Here is a 12699-nt window from a genome sequence, read left to right as displayed (position 1 = left end):
CCACGTACTGTTTGCACTGACAGTGTTTTCGCATTTTAACTTGATATTTTTACTTTTATATATGGATTAAGAATAGGGGAAAAAACCTAACCTGGCCACAGAAAATTGTCGTATAAGTCATATTAGATATTAAAGATTAAGATGAATAAATAACTATATAGACCTTTTTGTTGAAATGTAAGCACACCATGCTTGCTTACGCATTTGCGTACTGACACGACCATGGTCAGTTTAGCTTGTGTACCGTTCCGTTCGCCCTGGCAGCTCTACAGGCAAGTCAGGCCTGGCCAGCAAGTTAGTTTATCAAAAACTATAGCAAAGGAAGGAGCATCACATTGTAGCGCTCTCTGGAGTTAGTGTTTATTTACAGGTGTTTTTTTACACCTGTCAGTGCTGTTAAAAACTGTCAAAACAAGAGAAAAAGAGTTATTCAACAAAGTTATCGATCAAAAACTAAAAGTTTTAAGTAATTTGGTTAGATTTTATATCTAACCTACACGTGAGAGTTATAGAAACCGGTTTTATTTACACACTAAAACTGCCTGATTGTTGTAAATCGGGATATAAAGAAAAAACAAAAAGATAAGAAGCAAATTCCAACCCAGTTAAGCTTTGTGGGTTGGAATAACAGTGGACAATACTCTAGCTTGATCTTAGCCTGGCTATACTAGACCAGGCTATAGCTTTAGATCTGTCTGATTGCATTAGCACAGGCGGGGAACAAGCACTAGCAGTGTGTACACCTAGAGGCCCAGCAACAGTTAATACGGAAGTCTTTTCAAGCGGAAGGATTTCATCAAGAGAGATTTCAGGTATGTTGGTATTTCAAGTATATTGAAATGAATGGAAATTTTCTCTAATGTTTTGCAATGAACGTGATTATTTGTAACTTATAATTTTTATATTTTTACCTTGTTTTTATCTAAAATTCACCTTTTTATCAATTTTAATCTTATTATATTTTCAGATTTTTAAATTTTATTTAAAAGTTTTTCAACAGAGAGGCGGCAGCTACTTAAAACTTTTTCTGTTTTTTAGTTTTACGTACATAGCCTTAGAATTATCAAATTTACGTCAAATTGAAGTAAAACTAACATCATCAATGTATGAATTTTTTCTTAAGTTCTAATCATTTTCAATTTAAATCACTCTTAATTTTGAGAATTAAACCATCCCCCTTAGTTATTTTTTTGTTTTTTTTAACCAATTTACATATCAAAGTTTTCTTCCTTGCTAAAACTGTGCACGTGTCTGCGTAGCTTCTGTTTAAGCAAAATAGCCTAATACCGTCAGAAAGTAACATAAGATTTTTCTTTAAAATTATAATCTAAATGGAACAGTCATTTTTGGGATATTATTTGCTAGTCTCAAAAGTAAAAACCTTAACACGTTACATTATAGATACATATAGATAAGGTTGCGTGGTAATAAAAAAATCGAGCATTAATTTTCATTTCAAAGGGTACCCCTTTTTAAAAATAAATATTCACTTTTTTATTAGTTACATAACCCCCCCCCCCAGGTAATTTTTTAAAAAAATTTTATTTATCCCATTGAAAAGAGGAAAATTAAGACATCTTTGAAAGAAAAAAGTTTAATTCAGTAATAAATCAAGTAAATCTTAAAACTCTACTTCTTTTATTCATAAATTTAACTTACCTAAAACTTGTTAAAATCGAATTAATTTTGAAAAAATTGCAATAGTCTTAAATCAGTTAAACTCTGAGTGAAAAGTTGAGTAGGTAAAAAATGAAATAAAACGTTTTGTCTGTCTGTAGGTTTCGTGAATATGTCTGATGTGGATATTCGCAATTTCATCTCTTATTTTGTTATTTGTGAATTTTTCCTTCACAGAAATACTTTATTTGCGTCTTTTAATCTCTATTTTTGCAGAATTTAATAGGCATATGATGTTAAGGGCCATTTTATGACAAAAGTTGGTTTGTTTGTGAAAATTTAGATATTAATAGTATAATATGTTAGGTTTCAAGATTTCTCACTTCGATCAACCAAGCACCTACAGTATTACTCAAAGATGCTTAGAAGATTCGGATGCGACGATGCTGCCTATGCCACTAGGAGCGCAGCCCCCGCCAAGGGAAGGAGCGGGGGCGGGGTCAGCCCCCAGCCTGCTGAACCTCCTGCTGGAGCCGGAGCCCGACGCCGGCAGCAACGACTGGCAGCAGGACGTGGCCGAGGTAGGTTATTGTGCAGCATAGCAATCTTAGAATATTACTTATGATAACGACATTTTCTGTTTTTGTGCACATTCATGTTATCCTGTTCGGTCCTGTGGCTATACTCCCTTAAAAAAAACCCACGGGTTCAGTTTTTGTAACTGTTACACGAATTAAAGAATAGAATATTGACTAATTTCATTAAAACTATTTTCTTTTTCAAAAGATAAATGTGTTACTTGTATGGGCAAGTAGAATTTTCATCAAAGGTTTTTTAAATGTTCTTTTTTTACCTAACATATCAAATTTTAAGTTCTTGCCTTAAAAAGTAATTCAACATTCCTATGTTTAACTTTATTTATTCATTTTCAATTTTAGGTGATGAACCTGGTTCCGTCCCGCAGCTACAGCTCAGCTGAAGCCGCCAGCATGAATGACACAATGATGACGACCACTGCTAATGACCTAAACACCCCAGTACTTGAGATGGTGAGGCCGCTGTGGCCTACAGCATCTATTTCAAATCAACAACCAACATCATCATATGCCGCCGCCGAGGTGGCAACCACAAACTTTGATTCCATGAATCTGGGGGAGGGCGCTGTGTTTAGCTACACCGCCGATTCGCCGTCCACATTTGAGACCGTTGATCCTAACGCTGTGTCGAATTACACGGCTGCTGCTGAGGAACCGGCTGATTCAATGTTTGATGAATTATTGAATGCTAATTTTGGGATTGATACCAGCGAAGACACGATGCAAAACTTGATCAACAATCTTGAAGTGGACAAGTTGCTGGACATGTATGAATTAAATGAGTTTGAGGTAATTAAATTATGTACCTAGTCACTAAAAATATCAATCAGCTCCAGTAAAAAACGAATTAATATAAGGCTCATTTATTGCAAGAAATCTATTTGTATAAATAAAGGGGGGGGGGGGGGAAATGTGGTGACTCGTGCCACGACATACCAGCAATTTTATTTTGGGTGCTACTCCCTTAGTTTTAGAGATAATTGGGTGAAATCTTTTGGGCTGGGTCACTAATTACCCCAACTAGTGGTATCTTTCAAAAAAAACGGCGGCGGGTCCGCCGCTCCCGCCGTTCGCCGCCATTTTCCGCCGCCGCCAAAAAAAAATTTTTTATTGCATTTCTCGCCGAATTAGGCAATTTGGAATCATTTGAGACCATGTTATTTTTTTCAAAAATTTTTCCCCTTATAACCAACCCTGCGGGGGGGGGGGGACTTGGTCATTTTTTTCAAATTCTCGTTTATTAAGGTATATCTTAAATTCAGTGCCTCTCCTAAGCTTTTAAAGATATTGAGACAAAACCTTTTGAGGTAGATCAGTAAAAAATATTTGAATAAAAAATGGCGGCGGTACCGCCGCTCCCGCCGTCCGCCGCCGCCGCCAAAAATTTTTTTATTGCATTTCTCGCCGAATTAGGCAATTTGGAATCATTTGAGACCATGTTATTTTTTTCAAAAATTTTTCCCCTTATAACCAACCCTGCGGGGGGGAGGACTTGGTCATTTTTTTCAAATTTTCGTTTATTAAGGTATATCTTAAATTCAGTGCTTCTCCTGTGCTTTTAAAGATATTGAAACAAAATCTTTTGAGGTAGATCAGCAAAAAAATATTTGAATAAAAAATGGCGGCGGTACCACCGCTCCCGCCATCCACCGCCATTTTCCGCCGCCCACAGGACGGCTTGTAAGGGGAAAAATTTTTGAAAAAAATAATATGGTCTCAAATGATCCAAATTGCCTAATTCGGCGAGAAATGCAATAAAAAATTTTTGGCGGCGACGGCGGAAAATGGCGGTGGACGGCGGGAGCGGCGGTACCGCCGCCATTTTTTATTCAAATATTTTTTACTGACCTACCTCAAAAGATTTTGTTTCAATATCTTTAAAGTCCGCAGGGTTGGTTATAAGGGGAAAAATTTTTGAAAAAAATAACATGGTCTCAAATGATTCCAAATTGCCTAATTCGGCGAGAAATGCAATAAAAAAAAAATAATTTGCGGCGGCGGAAAATGGCGGCGAACGGCGGGAGCGGCGGACCCGCCGCCGTTTTTTTTGAAAGATACCACTAGTTGGGGTAATTAGTGACCCAACCCAAAAGATTTCACCCAATTATCTCTAAAACTAAGGGAGTAGCACCCAAAATAAAATTGCTGGTATGTCGTGGCACGGGTCACCACATTTCCCCCCCCCCCCCTTTTATTAGTTAGGTAATTCCATAATCTTCACGAAAGAAATTTTATTTTCCTAAGTATATATTTAATTACGAAATTCTAGCATAGATTATTTCATTTTTTATACCTTTATTCCTTTATTTTTTTTCTCAATAAACATGTTAGAAATAATGCTAACTACAAGTAACAGTTTAGTAGGTAGAGAATATTTTTCTTTAAACATAACATATCATTTGTATAAGATGACATAGAAACCTAATAATATGAAAAATACTCTAATCTTTATGAAAATTTTCTGTTTCAGGAGAAGCCCAACACTGACGACGTCACGGAGATGATTTTGCCTGTCGTCAACGGATCATTTGTGTCTAACCCTGGCAAGATACTCGCCACTAGTGGTGCAGAAAGTCAGCCTGGTATGATCCACCAGCCTGCTCCAATTACAGTCCAGATTAAACCCGACTCCGAGGATTTGGCCATGCCTGGGGTTGTGTCAGAGCCCGTGTTTACATTCCCAGATGTTTTTCTGCTGCCCAATAAGATCGAGGACAGCCATGTTGAGCCCCAACAAATTCTTATGCCTACGACTGTCGAGGAAAGTAACAACATCATCCTGGCAGAACCAACGGTTGTCCCTAATTTTAACAGGTGCGTTTCTTTTATAGGTCATACGGATATTCGGGGTCTTGTTAGGTTTTATCTCTATTATGTAGCCGTCTGTATAATATTTATTTTATTTACTCAATTTTCAAGCCTTTTTGACAATTTTAAATGTTACTCCTAAGAATTTATATGAAAGGACTTATTTAGCGTCTATAATATTCTTTAAAGAAAGGTCAAAAAGTTGAACAGGTGGAAAGATAAAAAAATGAAAATCTATTTCGCAGTCTTTTTAATATATATTCATGGTATTTTAATTTCTAGGCCGGCTAGGAAAGAGCGTTACTTAAGCGGGGCGTCGTCGACCAGTGGCATTGGGGCTAGCACAAGCATGGACATCGACGCCGATGAGATCGTCTCCGACACGCAGCTGGCACCCACCATCCTTATGGTTGTTGAGGGCAGAAATAAGAAAACTCGCGGCAGACCTCCCGTTGGCACAAGGAAGATCACAAAGCGTGTAAATGCGAAGGAATTGAGAGCCGCCAGGCCTATTACGGATGATGAGTCTGCAACGGAGAGTAATATGTCGGATGCAGAGTATATTGCACAAATGAAATACAGGTTAGAATTTTTGTTATAATTACCCAAAGACTTTCACTAAATCTTTTCTTTTACCCTACTTATTCATTCTTTACTCTTACTGTATAACATTATATATTTCTTTACGTATGAAAGATGTTGGTTAGATTGTTATTGCTGCGCTGTTTTTAAAAGAGAATATAGTAATAAGTGAAGGGGACAGTAAAGTAGGAGATTGTAGAATGAATTTATTATAAAATCTCTTCTCGTTGGATTAGGCTTGGTTTTATTTCTACTGTTCAATTGAAATTACTCAAATTTACCTATATTAATCATTATATTAAATGATAAAATTATTCTAATAAACCATTTTAATTTAGGCGAAGTCGTGACCTGAATAATGAAGCCTCGAAGCGCTGCAGAGAGAAGCGAAAACTCAAATTCTTCGAGCTGTGTCAGGAGCGTGACGTGCTGGCGGACAGGAACGTGGAGTTGCGCGCCAAACTTGCCAACATGGAGAAGCTGGTGGGCGAGTTGAAGAAGTACTTCAACGAGAACTGTGTCGCGAATAACCCTCTGCCCGCCAACACCGAATGGAGCAGATTTGGAGTCGCGGCTAAAGACTTCTCAGCCACATTCTTCAAGCAGTAATCAAACCTCAATGGCGGCTGGTTGAGAAACAAAAAACGTGCATATTAAAACATGCATTACATGCTTACAGACAAATAATGATGATGAACTTTGGCAACGATTATAAACACTCAGATGAAATGAAAATTCGAACTTGAATGAACTGTAAAGATATAGTTAATAAGCTGAATGACGCACGTCCCGGTGTTATCTATCGACGACAAGTACACAGCATTATGTAGAAATGCTTGGCGTTATAGATTAAGCATATAATTGGGGCGCTTCGCGCCTGTACTTTTAGTTTTTTTATTATTATTATGTTCTAGTTGTAAGTATCATAGCATCTTAAATCTTGATTCTTTTATCATATAAGATTATTAATTAACATCTTAAGGATATTATACTCCATGTAAAACCTAAAAAAAAGTACAAAAGAGAAAATATACAAAAACATTTATTGTATATTATTATCTTTATTTGTTTTGTGTTGTATTATATTTTATCTATCTATGCAAATTAAAAAAAATTGCATCAAAATTAAAATAGAAAATTTACTTTTATGAAAATGATATAAATTTTGTGATTTGATTATAATATAATAGTTCTCTATATTTTGTTATTTCAAATTAAATATACTTTCGGCCTTGCAAAAATTCTTTTTCTTCAGTGTTACATATTCAGACGTAAAGCTTCTCTATAACTCAATTTTTCCACCGTCCTAAAGTACGCATCTAAAGTTATTAGAATCCTAATCTGTAAAGCTAAATTATTCAAATTAAACTTTAAGCTACACGTATGAACGATTTCATAATTAGGATGTACATCAACTTATCATTCGTTGTCTCATCTCTACAAAAAATTAGATAGTTTAAAATTCACAATTACCTACCAATTTTGGTGGTAATAGTAAAAAAACTGGCGTAACTATGCATGGATTATGGAGTATGCTATGGGCTAAAATATCACAAGAGCCGGATATTTAAATATTTAGTGGAGAGCCGAACCGATCTGGCTCACTTCTAAAATGAATTAAAGATCCAGCTCTGTAATGTTAATTTGATATATCAGATTTAAGGTGTGCAGCTTTTTGCAGGGATCGGAAGCCTCACGTAAGCCGCGCATAAGCCTCAGTTTTAAACCTGCTTGTGAGCACAAAAAAAAAATTCAGAAAGAAGGATTGTATGCTAAAGAGCCGTTTTATACATCCAGCTGAATTTTATAGTGATAAAATCACGATTTCACTGAGGCTTACACGCGGCTTACGTGAGGCTTCCGATCCCTGGCTTTTTGTCTGCTCTAATTATTTCGCTTGTTGGCTATACCTCATTCGTGACAACAGTAATGGTACAGAGTATGGAAGTATATTTTGCCTTATTCTAATTTAACGGATGCAGCCTAACAGCGAAGGAGAAAATAAAATTATTACGCATCTTCATATCATTTATTGTTTTTATTCCAATGATACTTTTGGCAATGTACTTCAATTTTCCTTGTACACAATTATAAGTCTGATCGAAGCAATTTATGTAAAAATTTGGACATAAAAGCCAAAAGGAACATTGGACAGTGAATTACACTGGTGCTCACAGTTTTATAAACAAGTACTCAAATTGTTTGACTTAAATAATTAAACTTTTTTGTTGGAACTTGAGGTACAACCTATTTATTTAAACTATTCTACCAATATATCTAGTTTATGAAAGGGGTAATTTTGTTTAACTGTATGTTTATTTGGTCTTTTATCACATACCTCTTTCAGTAATACCATAAATTGTCATTGTCGTCTATGTTAGAAATCATTTCCTATCTATGCCGTATAAGTAATCTATGGCGAAAAATGCGCAGATTGCCGCGTAGTATTATGAACAGAGATAATAATAATAAACATAAACATTTTCCTCCAAAAAAAAGAAAGTTGGAGAAATTGATGTATAAAAATGATTACGTAACGCCTCTCTCTACATGCATGTGATGATAAAATTTATTATGATATAAGTGGTTCATAATGATTAATTTGAAAAATTACAGAAATAAAAGTGTTTTTTATAAAGATTTAATAATATTTTTGCAGTTCTTTAGATATATATTATTTTACATATCAAACTAATGGTAAAACTTACAAGGATATGTCTTTGGAGGATATTTTACGAGCTTAGCTTTATAGCAGAGTTGTCTATTTTTGTTGTTTAAATCCAATTTTCTTTGCCACTACTTACCTGATAACCTCGGGTGAGGTGGTGATCTTCCTGGGCTGCACAGCCAACTTGATGATCACCAAGGCCAGACTCTAGGTCCGTCACCTCATACCTCATCTTCTCCACCTTCCCCGCTCTCTCTCTCTCTCTCTCTCCTCCTCTCTCAATAGAGCTTACAGTATATACAGTATTTACCTAAAAATAAGTGTGTATATATATTTACATTATGGTTGCTAATACTTATTCAAAGTAGCTAAATCTTTTGGTTTTCTTGAAGAATTTTACTAAATCCCTCAGATTGAGTTCCCAAAAGTGTTTAGCTAAAATAATGTTATTACCGAAGATGTTTGCCCTTATTTGATTGTATTTGGGACAATCTCCTAAGATGTGTTCAATAGATTCAATGGGGTCATTGCAATGTTCACATGCTTTTGTGTCAGCAAACCCCATTTCTTTAAGGTGTTTGTTAACACATGCATGTCCTGTTAGAATTTGAGTTATGTACATGACATCTCTTCTTGTCCAATTTTGGATAAAATTCCAGGCTTTATTACGTATGCTGGGTAGCATCATTTTTGTCTGCCTGCAGTCTGATTTTTTCTTCCTGGTTCGCCATTTTTTCTGATGTTCTCTTAGTCCCCATTCCTTAATAGTAGAATTAATGTACGTTAGCGACACAGGTAAGTATGGTTCTGGCCTGGTCCTATGGCTGTCGCCTCCATAGGAACCTAGCTTGGCAAGTCTGTCCGCCACCTCGTTGCCAAGGTGGCCGACATGACTTGGTATCCAGTTTACATTAACAACATTATCTCTGCTAAGAATATTAAGAGCTTTCTTTGCATTAAGAACACTCTTGTTGACCACTGTGAAGTTACTTACTGCCATAATGGCGGCCTGACTGTCAACAAAAAAGTTGATAGTGTTGTCCGAAATATTGAGTTGAATAAGTTTTGCCGCGGCTTGTTCCAGTGCTGATAATTCAGCTTGGAAAACAGTGGCGAGCTTACCTAGATGATCAAAGTTTTGTGCCTTGATATCTGTTGTACCTTTACAAATGTAACCATAACCGCTACCTGCTCCTGTTTTGGAACCATCGGTGAATACATTTATTGTATTTGGGGTTCTGGGTTTCATATGAACTTTAATACTTTCCATTTCTGTCCTGGATTTAATGATGGTGTTAAAATCACAGGTCTCCCTCTCTTTAAGAAGAAGTTTGTCCGTTGGCATTGAAATATCTTGTATTTCTTTGCTTAATTCAGTTACAATAACTGAATGATTATACTTACTATGGGTTTCTCCAGGTTTATGTTTCCAGTTTCCATTCCTTACTAACCTGATGTAGCTTTTTAGGGCCACTTCCTTGAGATGAATCTCAATGGGTCTGATGTCTAGGATGGTCTCCATTGATTCTGACCCTGTGGTGCACATTGCACTAAGGGTGAGGCGGCAACCTTGTCTTTGAACTTTTTCAAGTTTACAAAACTTACTTTTTTCTATGGCAACCTATAGCCATACAACACTTGCATAGGATAATATAGGCCTAATAAGGCTGATATAAATCCAGCGACATACCTTAGGTTTAAGTCCCCAGTTTCTGCCAATGGTTGACCTGCACATGGCCAGAGTCTTGGTGGCCTTGTTTGTGATGTTCTCAATGTGTTTACACCAGGTCAGTTTACTGTCTAGGGTGACACCTAAATACTTAAAATGTTGTACCACCTCTATTTGTTCACCTTGTAAGAACAATATGGGGTTTCTGTACTTTCTTTTCAGTGTGAAAACCATTACCTTGGTTTTTTGGCCACTGAAACTGAGGCCGCTGTCTGTGGCCCATTTTTCTAAAATTTTTATGTCTTGCCTGAGTCTGCACTCTATGGTGCTCATGTCAATACCTGATATGATATCTACAATATCACTGCAAAACAGTTTATAAGACTGGGATGTACCTGTGGGAACCTGTCCAGAAGGTCATCTGGCTCCAGGTTCCAGAAAATGATACTTAAAATACCTCCTTGGGGAGTGCCTCTAGTTGGTACCTTCATAACTGTGTCTCCATTTAAGGTTGCAAAACATTCTCTGTGTACTAACATGTATTCAGACCAGCGTACTATACCTGGATCAATACCTTTTCTTTCCATGTTTTTGAGAATACTCTCAATACTTGCCTTTGAAAAAGCAGCGTCTATGTCTAGAAATAGAGCAACTGCAAATTCTTTTTTCTCCAAGGCTTTTTCAACCTTGTGAACTAGAGAGTGCAAAGCATCCTCTGTACCTTTACCTTCCTGGTATGAGAAGAGATTCTGGTGAAGTTTGTTGTACTTGAAGGTTGTCTTGTTAAGGTGCCAGAAAATGATACGTTCTAGTCCCTTTAACAAGAAGGATGTAAGACTGATGGGTCTGACCGACTTGGGGTCACTAAGATCTACTTTACCTGGTTTACTGATGAAGACAATTTTTACCTTTAGCCATGCCTTTGGGATAATTCCCGTTTGGAGGCTTTTTCTGTAGATACTAACTACCTTTTGTACTATAATGTCTATACCTTGCTGTAGCATGGCTGGGTAAATCCCATCTGGCCCACAACTTTTATATGGTTTAAAAGATTTAAAAGCTGCTTTAACCGATTGGGTATTTATTACCTTGTTGACATCTAGATTACTTGGTTCATATGTTCTTGGAATATGATCTATATTTACCTCACTGTCTGGAAAGTGTGTGTCCAATAACAGTTTTAGAGTTTCCTCAGGTGTCTCTGTATATGATCCATCTGGTTTTTTATATGTACCAAACATTTGTTTTTTACCTTGTTTTAATGTTTTCTGTAATCTGGCTGCAGAGGTCAGATCTTCTAATTCTGAGCAAAATTTTTGCCAACCTTCCTCCTTTGCCTTCCTAATTTTGTACTTATAATCCCTTTTAAAGGAATTATGCTCCTCCTGGTTTTCCGGTGTTTTATACCTGTTACACTTTATCCTAGTGGAATGGACCCTTTTTTGGAGTATGGTAAGGTCTTTGTTCCACCAGGGTGGCTTTTTATTTTTTTTGAATTTAAGTACCTTGCTGCTACTTAAATAAGACTTAATTATAGCTTCTTCAAGCTCTGTGGCCATTGTATCAATGTCCTCGTTACCTGTGTCCTGAAAATTTTCCTTTAAATCCTTTTTAAAAGTTGACCAATTAGTTTTTTTAATATTCCTGTAGGTATCATTAGGGTTATCTGCATGTTCAAGAATGAGGTCAAACTCTATTCTGTTGTGATCAGAGAGAGTGACATCATTGCTGACATGCCAATTTTCAATGTTGTCCACAATGTTATTACTACATAAGGTTATATCTATAACTTGTTCCCTCTTAATATCATTAAAAGTTGGTTTATTACCTTTATTTACAATATGTAGTTGTGTCCCCAGGATCCAGTCCAAAAGTGCTGTCCCCCGGGGGTTGTTGTCTGAGGAGCCCCAGACTTGGTTCCAGCTGTTGGCATCAGATCCTATAATGATACCCCAACCCTTTACCCTACAATGATCCACCAACTTAATTAGTAAATCACTGGGGGGCGGGGATGGACTATCATATGGTAAATAGACGGAACAATAGATGTTAATATTATTGTTTTGTTTGACCCCAACTGCTACCATGTCCTCATTTGAGAATTGGTTTATAAGCCACGCATCAATTTCTTTACTTACAACGATACACACACGGAGTTTGCTGTTGTTAGTACCAACAAAGAGTTTTAAATCCTTTGAAAAACCTTGTACTTTAAAGTTTCTTGCATTAAAATAAGGCTCCTGAATGAGAGAAATGGAGCCAGAGTATTTAATATGCGATTTACTAGTGTTATGATTTCTATGTAAAAATTGATCATGTGTAGTCATAGCCGTCACACAGTGATGGAGATTTAACTGTGAGATTTTTATGGCTACACTTGACCTATCCCTACGCCGATTATTGAAAATTAAATTTTTACCTATTCACCATTTTCCATGGCAGATTCTTCCTGGGTTCCTGCCTGATTCTGGCCGTTGGTATCCTGTTCTATGTCCATGTCCCTTATGTCATCCTGCAGCTTGGTATCAGCCAGGAGATCCTCGAGGCTGGTGGCGCCCTCCATTTCCTTAACTCCCCTGAGTTTCATGGCCTTTTCGATGCCTCCACCAACAGCCTTTACCTGGGAGAACATTGCCACTGACACTAGGTTATCCTCCCTGATTAAGTCCTTGATTAAGAACTCATCCATTTCTAGAATAATGGAGAAATGTCCCTTATTTGTGACCTCTTTCTTCTTGTTTAGGAGTCCACTGCAGACT

General features: G+C 36.8%; 2 protein-coding genes across 2 annotated transcripts; one reads left to right on the top strand and one right to left on the bottom strand.

The window, feature by feature from the left end:
* Nucleotides 1-18: 18 nt before the first annotated feature.
* Nucleotides 19-6844, top strand: LOC145311795 (uncharacterized). The gene is made up of 6 exons (XM_080150784.1): nucleotides 19-812; nucleotides 1984-2198; nucleotides 2556-3002; nucleotides 4684-5027; nucleotides 5304-5603; nucleotides 5942-6844. Exons 2-6 carry the CDS (start codon nucleotides 2061-2063, stop codon nucleotides 6210-6212), a joined length of 1500 nt encoding a protein of 499 aa, XP_080006910.1. The 5' UTR covers nucleotides 19-812; nucleotides 1984-2060; the 3' UTR covers nucleotides 6213-6844.
* Nucleotides 6845-7034: 190 nt separating this feature from the next.
* LOC145312540 (uncharacterized) lies at nucleotides 7035-11873 on the bottom strand. The gene is made up of 6 exons (XM_080151794.1): nucleotides 11779-11873; nucleotides 10336-10828; nucleotides 9962-10090; nucleotides 8738-9892; nucleotides 8408-8581; nucleotides 7035-7040 (listed from the first exon to the last, which is right to left on the bottom strand). Exons 1-6 carry the CDS (start codon nucleotides 11871-11873, stop codon nucleotides 7035-7037), a joined length of 2052 nt encoding a protein of 683 aa, XP_080007920.1.
* Nucleotides 11874-12699: the final 826 nt, after the last annotated feature.

The sequence above is a fragment of the Acartia tonsa genome, chromosome 2, assembly GCF_053477335.1.
Source record: "Acartia tonsa isolate MP-2025a chromosome 2, ASM5347733v1, whole genome shotgun sequence".
Taxonomy (NCBI): Eukaryota; Metazoa; Arthropoda; class Copepoda; order Calanoida; family Acartiidae; genus Acartia; species Acartia tonsa.
Note: the sequence above shows the minus strand (reverse complement) of the source record. Positions and strands in the feature narration are given on the sequence as shown.